The sequence below is a fragment of the Callorhinchus milii genome, unplaced genomic scaffold (genome assembly GCF_018977255.1).
Source record: "Callorhinchus milii isolate IMCB2004 unplaced genomic scaffold, IMCB_Cmil_1.0 Scaffold9, whole genome shotgun sequence".
Lineage (NCBI taxonomy): Eukaryota > Metazoa > Chordata > Chondrichthyes > Chimaeriformes > Callorhinchidae > Callorhinchus > Callorhinchus milii.
In genome coordinates, this window is record NW_024704750.1 from 2,431,620 (window position 1) to 2,450,788 (window position 19,169).

Here is a 19,169-nt window from a genome sequence, read left to right on the forward strand (position 1 = left end):
TCAACTCTCTCGCTGACTCCGGTTTTGAAAGATGAGGAGGCAGATTTTGGCCAATCATAAATTCAACATTTACATCTGATATGGCTTCAGAATCAAAAAGTCCTTTAATTGCATTTAACATTACCGTCTAAGATAGGCTTTGAGTTTCAATGTGGTAGGAAATTGATATTCCACTGTGTTAGCCACCTCCGCATGGGTTTCAACAGGAATGTACGTCTCCAACTATTCAGAAATTAAAACTCATTTGACTTGTTCCACCAAAAACCCTTTTCTGTTGTATTGAAGTAGTATTAAAATTATTCTATCATTACTTATTTGCTAGGCTGTTTCTAAAGAATGAATAGCAAAATGATAGTGCAATGCATTTTGCTAGAATCCACCATATAATCCCAGAATCCTACAACAGCACTATTTGGTGAACCCGGTGGCAAATGTATTAGACCAAATTATACCAAATTAGGAAGATGCTAAAGATAGGCAATCCCCTTTCTCTGGAGAATTGGTTTGATTTCAGAATTGCCACTTAGGTGAAATATCAAACTCAAGACCCGCGATATTGCTGATTATTGTGTGGGTGTGACTGCAATTAGTGCAAATGATTTTCTTGTGAACGTGATCTAACTTAGAATGCAACTGTTTTCTGGGAAAATACAATTTCTTAAATATGCATTCGAATATTTTCAGGGGTCATCTCAATGGGACGTACTGCATGAGGAACATAATATAGTCTCTGGTTATGTTATTTTTTCATTGGTTTCATTGTATATTTCCAGTTCCAGTTAGTTTTGTATATCCAAATTGCTGTAGTGGTTGTTTAATAATCCAAAACATCCTATCCCAGAAACAATATTACCAACGGAATAATAATTCATGAACTTTGAAGGGAGTCACATTTCAGTCACATTAATAAAAGGATGTTTAAAATGTCAAATCAATAGGGCCCGGTGTGTTTTGCAAGGTTTGACATTTTTGCAACAATATATTCGTCCATGGGATGAAAACAGTTCACAGGGCGATTTTTTTTATCTGTGTTTGTGTTCAAAATTAGCTTCAGCTGCAGCGAGCCTTGTTTTTCTTGGGTGCGATCCAAAATGGATGTTGATCCTCAATTTTTTTTTCTGAAGTGCCTTTCACAGTGGAAATATCTAACACTTGAGTGACTTACTCCACAAGCAAGCAATTGCGGTACTTCTTCCGAATACACGACGCTGCATCCTTTTCACATCAAATATGAAAAAGAATGATAATTAGAGAAACACAGATATCTTATAATAATAATAATAATAATAATGAGAATAATCCTTGCATTTAATATAACCCCTTACTGCAACGTCAAATTTTCTCAAAAGATCTTCACGGGAATGTTGGAAAGTTGTAGCGACTGTTTATTTGCAAGTGAACATGGCAACCAATTTACACAAGGCAATGTTCTGCAAGCAGCCATGAAGCGAATGATCATTTTATCTGGAGGATCGCTGGCCAGGACACCAGGAGAAACTCCTTTCTCTTTTTCAATACTGTCATGAAATATCTTTAACGTCCATCAGACATAGGCAGACGAGACCTCAGTTTAACAAGTTTGTCAAATTGAAAACATAACAAACTTTTAAACCGAGAGATAAAAAGGATTTGAAATTATTTATGGACCTTTTGGAGCTCAAAACTAGTGATTTTGATCTGTAAAAACATTTGGATAACTTAAAGCATTGCTAACAGCATAATTCGCTGTCAAGTGGCAAATATTTTATTGATTGTAAATTGGGAGTTAGATGGGGTAATAATGTTAAAAATACACTTTTAATAGACAAAGTCATATTTTATGGATCTAAAGAGAACGGCTTCAGTTCTATAGTAATAATCCTTGCATTTGACATAGCACCTTATCACATTGTGGAGACGTCTTCAAGGGATTGTGGATTGACTGTGCATTGTGTGGGCAAAAACGCGGCAGATGTGGGGTCAGCAACCAATTTTATTTTGGAGATTGTTGGCCAGGACACCAGGAGAGAGTAAGTCCCTTCTCTTTTCCAATAGCACGACAGGATCTTTAACATCCACCAGGACAGGCAGATGGGACCTCGGTTTAACAGAAACTCTATCAGTAATCTCTTGAAACAGCTCAATTTGAAACAGAATGTAAAAATATTTCACCACAGAAAGTCACGAAGAATTAAAAAAGATGGACATTAAGTAGAATGAACCCGAGCATGTTTAATCTAGAATGTTTAAATACAGTACAATATTTAAAAATATTGAACAGTCTGGTCAGCCTACGTAACAAACCTGAAGACGTTTGGCGATTATAAGAACCAAACGGTATATATTCCAAGTTTTAATCTTGCAATGATGATGTGCAGGTGTATCCGCTGTTTGTTTCCCTGTGGGGTGAGGGGTTGTCTAGGACTGTAGAACAGTTATGAGTGTATGGGAGGAGTTGGTAAGAGGGGTTGTGATTGCAACGCGCGTGTGGCCATGCAACTATTTTCCCTGTCTGTCTGGAGGAGGGGAAGGGATAGGAAGTTTGTGTTCTATAACCTAAGAAGGCGACCTAAGAATATTCAGAGTTTAAGTTATACCACAACAACAACAGCAACAAATTACACTTGTAGAGTGCCCTTCACTTGGAAAGATGTCCCACTCTCAAAGCCAAATTCCCTCTCCTACAGCAACATTTTATTTGGGTGAAACAAGCTCTGATGTATTGGTGGCAAACTCTTTAACTGGATACATCTGGCTTGTATAATGTGTTCCAGCTCAACAAATAAAATAAACATGCGTATATTAAGCTTTCCAAATTAATCACATGGACGTAATAGACAAATTAGATCATGTTTATTTCTCCGGAACCTCCCAGATTTTTTAACAGAACTGCACATACATGGCCAGGAATGTTTATTTTAAACAGAGACTTGGCTCTTAGCATCGTCTTCCCCCTCAGCCTCTCGAACCGCGACCGACATTAAACGTTAAACCCGTTACATCTCTCCCCACAGACTCCAAGACGGTGGGAGAATGGCCACAGGAGCTACTTCCACCAGGGACTCGGGACCCACACTTGGTCAAGAGGAATACAGTCTGTACAGCAGTCTGAGTGAGGATGAGTTGATTCAGATGGCAGTGGAGCAAAGCTTAGCCCAATGTTCTTCCTCGGGACAGCTACCTGGCACAAGAGGACACAACCCACCCAGGACCCAACGTCAGATCCCAGTGAACTGTCCAGCGATTCACCCCAAGGGCAGGTGAGTCAGATCACAAGCACGAGCTTAAGCAATTCAGCACAATACATCCGCCACACTGACAACAGCCAGAGACTGAACTGGAACAGGACAACGACAACAACAACAACAAATTGCATTTATATAGAGCCCTTCAGGTCTGGAGGACATCCCAAGGCACTGGACAGTGAGAGGTTTGAACCTGAGCTGGAGATTTGGATCAAAGAGACGTGAACAACTATGCTGATAGACAGGTGAACACCTCAGTAAATACATCCCACCAGTCTGGAAAAAAAACTGTGGGGCCCACCAGCTGTTATTGAAAGAATCAGACCAGACCCCTGTATTAACTCTTCTATTTGCATCTCTGTATGTGTTGATCTCACCTGTGTAGCATATTGGGTTAGTTCGGCTGAATATTTGCATTGGGGCTGAGTAGTGTGAAGTACACGATATGTATGTGGCATCTAATGTGGTGCTAACCAACAGTCAGACAGTGTGTGGGGAATACTTGCTGTCTATATGGCGGTGTATATTTCAAGGACGATATTATCGGTCAGTTCAGAATAGTACCGAGAAGCGACACCTTGTAGTAATAACAACCCTTACATTTGTTAAGAGTGCCTTTCACCTCAAAACGCTTCTCAGGATATAAGGCAAAGTGTAGCGACTGTGTTTTTGTAGGCGAACTAGACAACTAATTTGGTTAGGGTAATCTCCCACAGACAGCCATAAAGCAAATGACCAATTTTAGTGTGGACCAAGGATAGTTAGCCAGCATTACAGTGGGAAAACCATTGTAAGCAAACTGTTAATGATGTCTCAAAGCTGTAATTTGGTGGATGTGTGTGTGGGGGGGGAGTGGGGGGTATAGTTATCCTGATGCAGGAAGACACTAGGGTCAGTGTACTGGAAGAATTAAATCAAATTAGGCTGAACCTCTAAGCCTAATTGCCCGGTTGTGATATGTAGAGTGCATTCAGTGTGTATATATATATATATAAAATACCTGTCATGTTAGCCAATTTCTCTATATATAAAACAATTACACTGTGTAAATTTTCAATACACTTGAGTTTGGCATTGCAGGAACCATTGCAAGTGGCCAACATCCCTTGTCCCAACATCTCTTCCCTTTACCTTACTCCCCTCCATCCCCAGCCCCCTACCTCTACCCCCCCCCCCCCCCCGCATTGAGCCCAGTCAGTGTGTTATTTGGCACTGAAGTCAAGCCCACTTCCTTCTGGATCAGCTCCACTCTGTTGTCTTATATGGTCAAACGGTTCCGTTGGGTTTCTCGAGCCAAAAATACACACGGGTCAGCAGACAGATGGACCTTCCAGCCCTGGATGCTGTTTGCATTGCATTTCAGTGCAACAATTGCCTGGCAAAGCTGCTCTGTGTGTGTGTGTGTGTGTGAGTGAGTGAGAGTGTGTGTGTGTGTGAGGTTGGGGTGAAGATCAAAATGACTGGGATGTCTTATGCTGAGTATTTCTCATTGTTTTATTCCTGCCGATCCTCCAGGACACCCCAGGCAAACATCCCTCCTGCAAACACCCCGCACTCCAGACCTTACAGAAGATACAACGGGAGTCTCTTTGTAACCCCTAAACCCATGTAAGTCTGTCTTTGTTCGCTTTGAGCACCAGCACCAGTGTGTTCTCTTGTGTTCTCTCTATCTCCCCCCCGCCCCCCGCCCTCTCTCTCTCTCTCTCTCTCTCATTGATCGATTGCAAAAACGTGGGGTCATTTGGACTAAAACACTTGATGAACTTATCAACCTTGTAATTGTGTGTGTGAGAGAGAGAGAGAGAGAGAGAGAGCGTGTGGGGAGAAACCTGTCAAGTTATTGCATCTTATCCAATTCTCTTTTCAAGGTCAAAAATAATACACTCTGTAAAATGCCAATACACTGATTTGGCGTCAATTGGCAATAGGAAATATCCAGCAGAGCAATTCTAGACATCAAATTTTTTTTTTAATCGAAAGCTGCTGTATTAATCTGTACGAAAAGCAAGTATATACTGTATAGATATAGATATACATACATAATCGTCACCAAAGTGGACATCATCAATAACTAACACTCTACAGGCAAACACACACACACATATATACACACACATCTGAGATAATGAATGAGGTTTTAAGTGGCCAGTAAATAAAAACTATTTGGTTTTAAAGAGCACTCCCGCACTCCCCATCACTCTCTATAGTAATAATAATAATAATGATAATAATCCTTACATTTGATATAGCGCCTTATCACACCTTCGAGACGTCTCAAAGTGGATTGATTGAGTGACCTTCGCTGTGGTTCTAAAACGTTGACACCACAAACCTTTAATTCAAAGGTTTTAACCCCCCCACACGAAAAAAAGGGAACTTTATAAAGGAGAAGGAAAACATCCCACAGTCTGCAGGAAAAGCACTACATGAAAGAGCTGGCAATCTACTCTCTGTGATTGCCTCACCTCCCAATCTGCTAAACCATCAGGGAAACTATATACCTTCAGCCTATTGGAACATTGAAAAGTTTTTTTAAATTAATGTCTTTTGTGTGACGCACTCAGTTTCACGGCAAAACAATGTCTGCTTCCCCGAATCAATGGCATCGGGTTGGTTTGGAAGGTGGAGAAGGAGCGTTTGTGTGTGGGTGGGTGTTTGGGGTGGGTGGGGGGAAGGGAATGGATCTACATTCAGCTGCCAGCAGGTCAGAAGTTGCTTTTATTTTTACCTCTTCTTTCCACCATACATCAAGCCCAAAGCAACTGTTCCCATGGGATGAGAGAGAATGTATTGCATTCTAAGGCGAGGTTGCGAAGTATTCATTTCAACTTGGAGCGCACTTTAAAATAATAATAATGATAATAATAATGATCCTTGCATTTGATCTTGTGCCTGGTCATGTCTTCGAGACGTCTCAAAGCGCGTGACAGAAAACATTGTAAATTGTAGTGACTGTATATTTCGTGGGGGGAAATGAAAATGGAAATGAAAACCTCTCGTGTTTTTTTCTGGCCGTTTAAAACCTTATTCATTGTTTCGGATGTTGTGGGGGGGTTTTTTTGCTGCAGAGACCCAGTTATTGATGTCCACTTTGATGAAGATTACAATGTCCTTGATTTATACCCATCTATATGTAGAATATATAATATATACCACTGGCTGTGTTTTGACGTGAAAGGCGCTATACAAATGTAATTTTTTGTTGTTGTTTCAATTCAGTGAGGTTGATCCCGTTGTCATTGCAATAAAGAATGGGGATGAAGCAACCTTATCCCGTATGATCAAATCTGGCAGAAAACTTTGTGAACCCAATAAAGATGGCTGGCTTCCTCTGCACGACGCTGTCTTTTACAATCAAGTAAACTGTCTGAAGTTGCTGCTCCAAGGTTAGTAAGTGCAACTTAGTCGGTTAGTAAGGGTAGAAAATTCTCCCACAAAAATGTACATTGTACAAATTATCTGTAGCCTTCACTATACTTCACAGGAAATCCTGTGAACTGCTTTGAAGTGTACTCGCCACACAAAATTATTATCAAATGATTATTATGATTATCAAATAATTATTATTATCAAATAATAATAATAATCCTTGCATTTGACATAGCGTTCCATCACGCCTTCGAGACGTCTCAAAGCGCTTCGCAAGATATACTGTAAAGTGAATCGACTGTGTATATTGTGGGCGAAACGCGGCAGCCGATTGCGCACAGCAGCGTCCCCCACAAACAGTCATTTTTATTATTATTATTAGGATTGTAATTATTATTAATATTACCAATAAGTAATCCAATAATGTTTTGGGAGCGATCACATAGTTTTGGGTCGGAGGGGCTTCTGACACGAGTGGAAACCGAGTAGCGCTCAAAAGTCTCCGGTTCCAGCCACTGAGAAACTCACAGAATAAAGAGAGTTGCTGATTGCCAGAGCTGAAGTGTGCTATCTCTCCTGGGGGGCGGGAAAGAGACATTTAATATTTTGATTTGCGGTGAACCATTGACATTGAACCATTCTCCGGTATCTGCAGCGTGTGCGACACACAGCGCAAGAGGTCACAGGTTCAGGCTGGTGTTGGCAAAGTGTAGGGCAGACACCAGGAGGTGATTTCACTGTAACATTGGAGGGAAATCAAGGAGTGGAATGGGTTGACAACAACAACAACAACGCAATTCCATTTATAAAGCGCCTTTCACATCGGGAGGACGTCCCAAGGCGCCCACAGGAAGCGTAGGCGAGGGCAGGAGACTGGAATCATTTATGAATCAGGGTTATCATGATGTGGGAAGACACCAGGGCTGGAATGCCGTCAGAATTAACTCAAATTAGGCTCAATCTCCAAGTCTCTCTTGTGACATGTGGAGTGCCTCGGGGATCAGTCCAATGAATATCAAACGTTATAGTTGACCTATTGTATCATTACTACGCAGATTTCAGCCGCTCCTCTGTTAGGTCATTATAAACAGATAGTGGAACGGTGATAAACTCGAGGAGCCACAAATGGTATCCTTTGAAGTCATCTTCCGGATTCGATTCACGCGGGCGGCATCTTTGACTACAGACCTCACCTGGGCTGTCACATGGCAGGCAAAAACGGGATGTTTTTCCTTAGACTGGATCTCGAATTCAAGATCCTCATCCTCACCTACAAGGCCATTCACGGCCTCGCTCCCTCCTACCTCTCCGACCTACTATCCCCCTACTTACCTGCCCGTACCCTCCGTTCCTCTGGCTCCGGTCTGCTCCACATCCCCCTCCCCAACCGCCCTACCATCGGTGGCCGGGCCTTCAGCCTCTCAGCCCCGAGGCTCTGGAACTCTATCCATCCCCCAGTGCCTTCGCCGCCTCCTCCCTTTCCTCCTTCAAGGCCGGTCTCAAGACCTTTCTCTTTGACCGTGCCTTCAGCTCTCCTCTCGACTCTCTACCCCCTCCTCACTCCCTCCCTTCCCTCCCCTCACCCTGACCATTTCCCCCCTCCTCGCTCCCTCCTTTCCCTCCCGTCACCCTGACCATTTCCCCAATGCTCTGGTCCTGACCCAACTGTACAGCGCCTCGGGACGTCCTCCCGACGTGAAAGGCGCTCAATAAATGGAATCTTGTTGTTGTTGTTGTTGTTGTTGACATTTCTAGTCACGTCTTAAGTACACGGAAACCCCAATTTAAGTCTTTTTGCCAGTGGGCGTGGCAAAAAATGATGGCCCCCAAATCTGTAAACTCGCTGGAAAAAAATGAACACTATTTTTTATCTAATAGCTTATCCCAGAACTATAGATTGTCGGACTCTGGCAGAGGAAACGGCTTTATTCATATCAAGCAGCAAAGGGCACATCGATTGCATGCGCATTTTGCTGGAAGCGGGAGCCGAATGTGATATCTCGAGCAAGACACGGGAAACTCCACTCTACAAAGGTAAAGCCAATCTATAACGGTAACTTTCCAGCCTGGCAGCCGGCTGGCAAGCACTGTCCTGCCTGTCAGAGCTTTTGCATGTAGGATCCAGGATATTTCACAATATTCTGTGAAGCGCTTTGAGACGTCTGGAAGACATCCCCAATGCATGGATTATTATTGTTGATATTATTTGCATTCTACCAAGTCTTATTGAATGCAATATTCAATTACTATGGAACTACTTGATTTTGCCAGGCAATGGCTCCCAAGTCCCACTGTGACCCACTTCATTCCCCCCCCCACTCAAGTAGAAAGCGCTCCCAAGACACCGTCAGGAGTGAAGAGTGCTATATTAATGCAAGTTGTTATTGCTGTGTTTTTTTTAAGTCATGATACTCATGTTATCAACCTTGTGAAAGAGGTTGAGCGGATTTGGAACAGGATGAGACGAGTTGAAAAGAAATCCTTTAAAAGTATAAACAGCTCCTCTGGGAAAGGGTTACTTAAAACTACAGAGCTAGAAATTTCTAGAAATTATGGACCAGCAGTATTTTACATTAGATTAAATCACGTGGGGCTACATATGCATTCAAAATAAAATCATAGAGCTTGCTGAATGAAGATAAATGTCACACATTCTTTAGTAAAAGGTGCACATGGGTTTGCCTGTACATTCACAGCCAATAATATAATAATAATAATCCTTACATTAATCCTTACAGCGCCTTATCACGTCTTCGAGACGTCTCAAAGCGCTTCACAGAATACACTATGTACTTTGTGGGCGAAACGCACCAGCCAGCAGCGTCCCACAAACAGTTGTGGATTGAGTGATCAAATTATTTTAATTTATTTTGAAGAAATTATTACACCCGGAAAAGTGATCTGCCAATCGACTAACAATCGGGTCCTGCTTTACTGCTGTGTAAGCAGAGACGTGTGGAGTAAGGAAACTTGCCCAATGTTTCTCCCTGCCCGGGAAATCGAACCCAGGTCCTCTCGTTTGCGAGGCAAGTGCTCTAACCACTGAGCTGCAGGACTCCATGTGTATTGAACTTGGGATATTTGGATTAAGATCTTCACTGTCGGGACTTTGTTTATTCCCAGCCTGTGAACATGAAAACGTGGAAGCTGTTCGACTCCTGATACAGTTTAATGCTGACATCAATCACCGGTGCAATCGGGGTTGGACCGCACTTCACGAGTCCATGATAAGAAACCACGTAGAGGCCATCGAGCTTCTGCTCAGAGCCGGGGCCAAGGTTGAAGCGAAGAACGCCTACGGAATCACTGCCTTATTCGTCGCAGCGCAGAGCGGGCAATTGAATTCTTTACGCTTTCTCACACAGCACGGTAAGTACACAGGCTTCCAAGTGACAGGAGTAGTGAGAGGTCACCGGTATTTTGTTAATGTATTTGACCCAAACAGTTGATGTCTGCTCTTATTGTATGATAAGATCTCTGCTACCCAGTGATCACGGCGTCTTGTGCGTTAACGCAATGCAAACCAACTCTTTTAAGGTGCCGACATCAACACCCAAGCCAACGACAATGCCTCGGCCTTGTACGAAGCCTGTAAGAACGAACATGAGGATGTGGTGGAGTTCCTCCTCTCACAAGGCGCTGACGCAAACAAAGGCAACAAAGACGGATGGCTGCCCATTCATGTTGCGGCTCAGAAAGGCAATTTGGAGTAAGTCGTCTGCGTTCACAAGTGCTTGCGTTCAACGTGCAACATAGATTTCAATCACTTGGAGCTCAACTGACTACTGAAAACCTAGTACTCAAAAGCCTTGTCATGCTGTGCGCAATTGGCTTCTGTGTTTCACGCACAAAAATATTCAGTCAATTCACTTTGCAGTATATTCTGGGAAGCGCTTTGAGACGTCTCAAAGACGTGATGAGGCACTGTATCAAAGGATTATTATTATTATAGGGAATGAGACCTTCCAAGGGTCTTGATATGAATCTAAAGGGATGTGCTTTAGCAACACTGCTGATCTCCTGAATACCTTATTGAGTGTTCAAAGAAAACTTTCGAAAAACATCTACTCAAATGCTTGTAAGTTGAATATTTGGTTGATATATAAAGCAAGAGTTTCCAGGTGATCTTCTATTTGCAGAACTGCGTAAATCATTGGCAGAGTTTGCCAGTTAACTTCCGAAAAGATTCTATACCGTTCCTGGGCGTAATGTATCACTCCAGCGCTGGATCATATTAGTGATTGGAAATTTGGAACACTCTCCCTCAATCCCTCCGCCTCGCTCCCTCTCTCCCTTTTTCAAGTCCCGCCTTAAATCCTTCCTTTATGACTGTGCTTACGGTCACCTCCCTTAGGAGGTGCTTAGAAGGGAGGGATGCAGTTCTTACAAAGAATCAGCTTCCAATGTGAGGCTGTATCGAAGACTCTGCAAGCCAAGGGGAAAATGGTCTTGAAGTGTGTGGGGAGTTTTGGTGGCATGTGTGTCTGTTTGAGAGCCTATCGGTAGGTTTCTAACTACAGTGAGTTTCTTCATTCAGGATTACCGCACTGTTGCTTCCGGTCACCAGCAGAGTGCGGGTTAAACGCAGTGGGATTAATCCCCTTCACCTCGCTGCTCAATACAACCGTAACGATATCATTGAAGACCTGATTAAAGCTGGCTATGATGTGAATGCCGCCTTGTCACCTGAGAGGTCCAGGCTTTTTGAAGACAAGCGTACCTCTGTGTTATACTTCGCTGTGATGAACAACAATATAGATGCCATAGAAATGCTGCTGAAGGCTGGGGCAAGACCCAACTCCGATATCCTAACCCCCCTTCTGGTCGCCATCCGCCACGGTTCCATCAAAGCAATCAAAATGCTACTGGACCATGGAGCCAACATCAACGCCTATGTTCCCACCCATCCTACGTCTTTCCCAGCCACCATCATGTTTTGTATGAAGTACCTCGGGCTGTTAAAGTGGCTGTTGGATTTGGGCTGTGATGCGGAGTCTTGTTTTAAGTGTGAATACGGTAATCTCCCACACCCAGAAGTGGAACAGAGGAGAACAGATGATTATCAGCAGCAGCAAAAGACACCTAAAATTGTACACGTAAGCTTCCAGCGTTCAATTCTTTTTATTGAAATAGAAGTAATAAGAATAGAAGGGTCTTGAGCTGTGCCTTGATAGCCTTTGCCCCTGTCCGTGCAGAAAGATGAAGAGCAAATTCCTTGTCATTTTGTCTTGTTTTCAGTTTTGTGAAATTATTTCCACGGCGAAAATCAGCAGATTAGCTGGGCCGATCATTGATGTACTGCTTGACTATGTCGGCAACGTGCAGATCTGCAGCAAACTGAAGGAACATCTGGACAGCTACGATGACTGGGCGGTTATCAAAGCAAAATCGGGCAAGTATTTTAACAATAATATTAACAAATACGCTTGCATGTGCTGTTTTAAGATTGGGAAAATTATGGAATAATCCTGAATTCAACTCTAACACGGAAGCTGTACCTCTGACCTTCTTTTTAATACCACGTTGATTTATTTCCAAATTGAAGTCAAATTCCAGCAATTGAAGACAATGCGCACTCTTGGGGTAAAGACATTTCAGGGCCTCCTGGAGTCTGTGGGTCTGGAATGGAAACACTGAGATAATGAAAGCAACTGAACTGATCCCTGGATCAGTTGTCTGTCCTGTGTCCCAGAATAGAGGTTACACTATCACCACAGCAGGGGATGGATTCTTGTAATTTGATACAGGCAGTCGAGGGCATTTGAAATATTGTCACGGAGCGAAATGCACTCAGAGAGACCCCTACTGGGAAATAGGATTATTGACAAACTAATTTCACAGGATTGACAGAGTTAGGGTTGGACCTGGTCAATGTTAAAGAGAGATTAAAACCAAGGCATTAGATTCACTGGCTGCCTGACGCGTTTACCCATCCAGTAACTCTTCTTCTCCGATGCATTCTATTTGGGTGCAGAAATCTGGCTGGCAGGCTTGCCTACAAAACCACGGTCACAACACTTGACAATGTTAACACGTGGAGCACTTTGACACGGTCTGACATTAGAGACCCTCCTCTTCGACCATGCCATCAGCCACCCCCCTCCCTTACCCCCCGCCAACCCCAGCTCGGCTCTGAAAAGCTGTACTCTGGGACGTCCTCCCGACGTGAAAGGCGCTATACAAATATAATCTTGTTGTTGTTGTAGAGATAGCTTATCAATTAGCAATTACAGTGCTAATAATATAATAATCCTTGCATTTGATATGGCACTTTATCACGTTGTCGAGACGTCTCCAAGGATTTCATAAGACCTACTGTAGAGTGATGTATTTTGTGGGTGAACGTGGCAGCCAATTGGGTACAACAATGTCTCACAAACAGCCATGGAGAGAATGGGGGGGATTTTATTTGGGGGTACTGGTGGCCCTTGTCTTTTCGAATCGTGCCATGTGTTTTATGAACACATAAAGATAATGATTGCCAACGTTGCTGATCAGTTTGGGATGGAATCGACTTCAGGATCCTCACACTGGTGCTCAAATCCCTTCACTCCCTGGCACCTCCCTCCCTCCCTCCCTCTCCGAACCTCCTCACTCCCCCAATCCACCACCCAGCCGGTGCCTCCGCTCGACTGGCACTAACCGGCCTCCTGCTCATCCCTCGCACCCTCCGCCCCACCACCGGAGGTCGTGCTTTCAGCTGCTACGCCCCGAAACTCTGGGACACTCTCCCTCAATCCCTCTGCCTTGCCCCCCCAACTCTCTCTCTCTCTCCCCCTCTCTCCCTCAATCTCTCCGCCTTGCCCCCTCTTTTCTCGCCTTTTCAAGTCATGCCCGAAAACCTTAATTTTCGTCCTCCCTCTGAGTCAGGTTCTGCCACTGTTAAGCGCTCTGAAACACTACCCTGAGTGGTGCCATTGCTGTTGGTGTTGTTGTTGTTGTTGTTGCATCATTAAAAAGAATGAGCTTTCATTATTTTTTGTTGCTCGCTATATGTTCAACATGTATTTTGTTGTATTTTACAGAGCCACCAAGACCCCTTGCTCACCTCTGCAGAGTTAAAATCCGACATGTTTTGGGAAAAGATAGAATTCAATTCATAGAAGTATTACCTATGCCCTGCAGGCTGCAGAGATACTTACAGCACAATTATTCAAATGATTTTTAGTTAACTTATGCATTGAATGAGAAAATTAACCGCTGTCCAATAAGGCAAATAATTGTGCATTAACGGAGTGGACAAAAGGACCCTTTTCAAGAAACCTAAACGAGACTGCAAATGTTTTAGGGTATGCTGTGTGACTGTGCAACAAAAGCAAAGGAAAGCAATATTTTATACAGATATTAATCATCAGTGAATCAAGAAGAAAATATATATTTCTTGTGGTCAACACTTGAAGAACTAAACACGAAGGGCTGAAAAATGAACCAGGCTGTTTGGATATAATAGTGACCAGTAACTAAATCTGTAAGTTATAGAATTGTAAACTTCAGTCGACTGCGTATATAGAAGATTTATATATACTATAAAACTTTGAGACTGCAATGTGGAGGACATAATGTTTGTCTATTTTTTAATGGAAAATGCTTAGGAAACTGATTGCCGTGCTCCACTGAGTCACAACAGGCCACGGAAAAGATTGAGTAAGAAATTTTAACAGGTTCTTAAGTAGAGCAATATTGGGCTCTATTTTGCGCCTCGTTCGGAATCGTGATCAGTTATTGGATGTGGATCGAGGATGTGGAATGTCGGTTTGGTTAACACAGCGAAGTAACACTTGGGGAAAGATTAATAAAAATGTGAGTGTATTCGATACGCAGCATTCCTTTTGTGTGCTATTGGCCCCAATGAAGCTCTGCTCTGGGAGGCTCCCCTGGGTGAGGAGCGCTATATAAATGCAAGTTGTCGTTGCTGTTGCTCACGGCTAAGATTTCAAGCCCGGGACTTTGAGTTCGTACTTTGAAAGATAGTAGTCAGACTAGTCATTTTTTGCAATAAATGAACCGTTCGTTATTCACATGGATAGAAAACATTTTGCAGCTGCAGCGAGAAACCTTTTCAAGCGTTTTTTTCACCTGTTTCATTGACATAAAGTGGAGGCGAGTGTTTTCGTTCCGGATGAATGAAAACGGCTCCTCCCTGTGGACAATGACGGGACTGCACAGTCTTATGGCTGTCACTGTTTGCGGCGGTAACCGCACCTTAATTGCATGTGGTGCTTTACTTTGAAAGAGGAGGGAAAACAAGGAATTGCGTCAAAGTTGAGGTTATACGGCGGCTACTGTCCCTTTCTTCAAAAGAAGACTACTATTGAAACGACTCTTCCTCACCCCACGAAGCAAGTGAGTCAGCCCACAATTTCCTAACAGCTTCCGAACAAAAAAAAACAATTAACCGCCTTCCTCCGAACGAAGGATGGATTCATTTTGTTTGCAGAAGTTTTGGTACTGAAGCTTCCTTTCACACTGTTAGAAATATGCATTTTCCTCCGGTTCTTATAACAGCGTAAATATACATTACAGGGATCGAACAAAGGGTGTGAATGCATAGTTTTGATATGTCTATACTTAGCTATCTAAGAATCTCTCACTCTCTATAGGCTGTTTTGTTCTCTTTCAACACTTTTTGATCACAAAATAACTCAACCTCAAAGTTATTTGTGGTCAAAATGTTGACGACACAAAAGATCAGTGTTGAGAACGGCACATGACAATATTCAGGGATGTTTAGTGGAAAATTACCTTTTTTTTGTGCAATGGAATGATATTTTTTACTTTACCTTTAGTATCGGTTTTGTGATTTTTCTGCCAGCAATCTAAATAAAAACATGCATTTGTACTGAGCTTTTGCCAGCAATTGCTGATTTTCTGGAGTTATTTTTTTTAAAAAAATGGAAATGTGGTTACCCACACAATGTTTTATCACTGTTTTATTTCATTGCACATTTGAGAATATCGGAACTGAGCAAATTATTAATCCACTCGTACCACTACTAAACAGTGACAGTACCGATACAGTAGTATAACTGACAACCTGGTAAGATTTGACCAAGTTTAGCATCTCGCAAGTCCTGCAAACCATTCATTGTATGGACAAGTTCTTTTGGGTTTTTTTTTGGTGGGGGGGGGGCAGTAATAATCCTTTCAAACCCCAAAAAATAATAATTTTGTCACTCAATCCATGACTGTTTGTGGGACGCTGCCGTGCGCAATTGGCTGCCGCGTTTCGCCCACAAAATATACAGTCAATTCACTTGACAGTATTTTCTGTGAAGCGCTTTGAGACGTCGTGAAGATCTGATGAGATGCTGCATCAAGTGTAAGGATTATTATTATATTATTATGAGATCGGGTCACTCGTTTAAAACCCACACAAAATCTTTCAGGTGCTGACTTTTACAATGAGAAGGAGGGAACCCTGTTTTTTTTATTCAAATAAAATTGCATTGAAACCATGTTGGCGGCAAGGCGCACAAATGGCAGACAGACACACCGGCTGACAATAAACCACCAAAAAAGTGAAACGATTCCTTAGATTTTTAATTCCAACTTCCATCCCGCCAAAGGCATGACTTTTCAAGGTCTAAAAACGTTCCTACAGATGAACTTTTAAACCAACAGCCTCCATACCTTTCTGCAGTTACTCTCCAACATATTTGCAACCTTATTTTTTTGTTAATCAAAAACAGAAGAGCTGGGGTTGATTTCCCGGCTTGTGTGGCTGTTTCCAGCTGTTTTAACTCATCAATTCCCTTCAATTTGACGCATCTGGCCCAGCGTAAGACAAGTGGGTGTTGCTATTTACTGCACACAGCCAACGTGAAACAGTAATCTGCTTCTTATTATAAACGCGCTGACATCGAAAGGTTTCATCTTTTGTTTGGGTGGTCCCAGAAAAGACCAACAAAATAAATAATCCAATAGCCACAAAGATAGTTTGTTTGTGTGTACGTGTATTTTAGTGGCTATATAAATTGATTTTATCTTCAGCATTATACACACACACATATATATATACAGATATATATATATAGTTGCAATTACAAAGTTCTCTCTGCTCTAACTGTCCAGTGAATCACCTTTGCACAGTCAACCGCAATCAAAGGAAACTATAGACGTTGTACAGAGGCGGGGGTTTGGTGGGGATGGGTTTGAAAACGATGGGTTTGTGAACCTTCTGTCCATTCAGCGAGTCTTTGGAGTAAGTGTGGAGGTCGTGTGCGGGCGTGGCCAGAGCTTTCCTCCACAGCCCAAGGTCCTGAAAGCTGGAGTGAGGCAGAGCCAAGTGGCTGTGGCTGTGGTAGACTTGCTGGCCATGGTACTGAAATGGACAGCAGCCGCACACGTTCATGGCCCGCGACAGAGAAGTCAAGTGGAACTTCACGGGTTCTTCTCTCTGGCTGGAGTCCTGTTGGAGTTGGGCTGCCCTGACCTGCTTCCCGGCCTCTGGCAGGTCCTGGGCTTGGCTTCTGTGCCCTCCACCTCCTGATGGTCCTTCAGCCAGACCGTACACCTTCTCCGCAGTCTGAAAGGCGCTCAAGGAGCGCTGTAGGTTCTTGGGTGGTCTCGGCTCTTCCCAGAAGGAAGCCGGGAGCTGGCGTTTCCTCATGGGGACCTGGTCTTGTCTGCTCAGCTGTTTGCCTTGCTCTGCAGCCGAGGGCTGGCCTGGCAATGAGCCCCTGGGATCCTGGTCAAGAAGGCAAGAGGCTTTAAGGCAGGGAGGCTGTGGCTGGGGTGTGTTGGAGTCCCCATGGTCTGTGTCCGACCCACGGCTCTTGTCCTCAGACACCCTCTTCAACCCCGACTCCACGAAGCGGCTGGGATGGCACCTGGGAATCCTGGAATACTTCTGGGAAAAGCGTTTGAGTTGTTTCTGCAAGTATTTCCTGTGATCCACAGAGCGTCTGCAAGGAGCAGACTTGTCCAGAGCTGCCTTGATGTCGCTGGAAGCCAGGTTGACAAAATTCAGCAAAGTTTTAACCTCACTGTCCGCTGATGCCATTTTATTTTAATATATTTATCTATAGATATATAGATAGATATAATTCTAAACTCTCAGTCAGGGCAATCTGGGCTGCGACTTGTTTGCCATTAAGAGTCTAGTCACAAGGCTCCTCTCCTCTCTCCTCTCCTCTCTCCGTCTTCCTGGAGTTCTGCAAAAAAAGCCAAACAAACAACATCAGTCACTTTTTTTGTGTGGGGGGTGGGGGGGAAGGAGAGAGAAAAAAATAACTCGGAAGCAATTTTTCTTTGAGTTGCTCAAGTTATCTCATCAGCCAAAACTCCTTTTCTGAAGTCACTTAATTTCAATCGATATAATCATCATCATCATCATCAATAATTTTGGATCAATGTATCTGACAAAGTCAACGTGCTTTTTTTTCTTAACAAAAAAAGGTTAATTGGTTTGGACAGGTCAGTAATAAAGTTGCAAAGCCCTTGTTTTCTTCGTTTAAACCCGCACCCAAGTCCATTAAAATAGAGATGAACTGTAAGAGCGTGCAGTCTAGTCTGTCGGTCGCACGAGTATGTATGAAATATTTGGTGTTGATCTGTTTTTTGTAAGTCTTGAGAGAGAAAAAAGTTACTACATTTCATTCCACCAACAATGTCCATCATCGGGTTCCTCTGGTAAACCAGCCTCTCTCTACGGGGATCAATTTTCGACCACCTTTAATTTTGAGGTTGTGTGTGCGTGCAAAAAAAGTGACATTTACATCGTTTTAAAATGTGTGCGTAAAAAAAAAAAGGCAACTTTACTTCACAGGTGTCCGGACATTGCTCTTCATTGTGCCATTTACAGATTTACCTGCACTTTCCTCTCGAGCTTTGCCAGTTCATCACGTTGCTAGTTTCAGCCCTCATTTGTCAGTTGAAATACTTTATATCCATTGTATTTCTCCACCATAAATAAGCCATATAACAGTCCTGTCTTACCTGAACTCACTGGGTTATTAAAGATCCGTTGCTTGTTTAATCGTGGGTGGTGGTGTTGTTGTTGTTGTTTAGTTAGATATAAATATATATTTTTAAATGAAAGAAAGAGTTAACCTTTGAGACCCACTGGAGAACAAATCTTGCAATTTCCTTCTATTTTTCCCCCCACTAGAGTAAGCTGAATGAATATCAACTGCCTGTAGTTAAGGCACTTCCAGACCAATGAGAAACTGCATCTTAACACAATACATCCCAATCAGGCAATGGGGCTGTCTTCTTCCACATTCTTTTTGTGTCACAAATTGTTGTTGTGGAAACGTTAGAGAGGGAGGGGGTTAGGGGGCGGGGGGAGAAAAAAGCAGCCAATAAATACAATCATTTCTTATCCCCCCCACCCACCCCATCCCCAATCCTTCTTTCTCTTTCGCCCCTTCTCTCCCTCTCACTCTCACCCCTGCCTCTCGCTATAAAACATGATATGCGGATAATGTACAAAAGACTTGGTGGAGAGTTTATCTCTTTCTCCCCCTCTCTCTCTCATTCACTCTCTCTCCATGAAAATAACTTAAGCTGTCTGGAGGCTTGCAGAATGGGTATGCTTCAGTGCAGCAATACAATACTGGCTTTTGCGAGTCCAGT

The 19,169-nt window shown here is 43.1% G+C and overlaps 2 protein-coding genes across 3 annotated transcripts in view; one reads left to right on the top strand and one right to left on the bottom strand.

The window, feature by feature from the left end:
* The window catches only part of asb2a.1 (ankyrin repeat and SOCS box containing 2a, tandem duplicate 1), an 18,508-nt gene extending 3,071 nt beyond the window's left edge, over positions 1-15,437 (top strand). For both annotated transcript variants that reach the window (XM_007903870.2, XM_007903871.2), the window contains exons 2-10: positions 2,994-3,239; positions 4,740-4,832; positions 6,444-6,610; positions 8,472-8,627; positions 9,717-9,962; positions 10,131-10,302; positions 11,131-11,689; positions 11,832-11,985; positions 13,619-15,437. In XM_007903870.2, the coding sequence (XP_007902061.1) occupies positions 3,013-3,239; positions 4,740-4,832; positions 6,444-6,610; positions 8,472-8,627; positions 9,717-9,962; positions 10,131-10,302; positions 11,131-11,689; positions 11,832-11,985; positions 13,619-13,761 (1,917 nt within the window). In that variant the 5' untranslated portion in view covers positions 2,994-3,012 and the 3' untranslated portion in view covers positions 13,762-15,437. The remainder of the gene's footprint in view (positions 1-2,993; positions 3,240-4,739; positions 4,833-6,443; positions 6,611-8,471; positions 8,628-9,716; positions 9,963-10,130; positions 10,303-11,130; positions 11,690-11,831; positions 11,986-13,618) is intronic.
* Positions 15,438-15,913: 476 nt separating this feature from the next.
* Positions 15,914-17,595, bottom strand: LOC103185405 (protein FAM181A). Its single transcript, XM_007903866.2, has one exon. It carries the CDS (start codon positions 17,593-17,595, stop codon positions 16,693-16,695), a length of 903 nt encoding a protein of 300 aa, XP_007902057.2. The 3' UTR covers positions 15,914-16,692.
* Between the last annotated feature and the right edge of the window lie 1,574 nt (positions 17,596-19,169).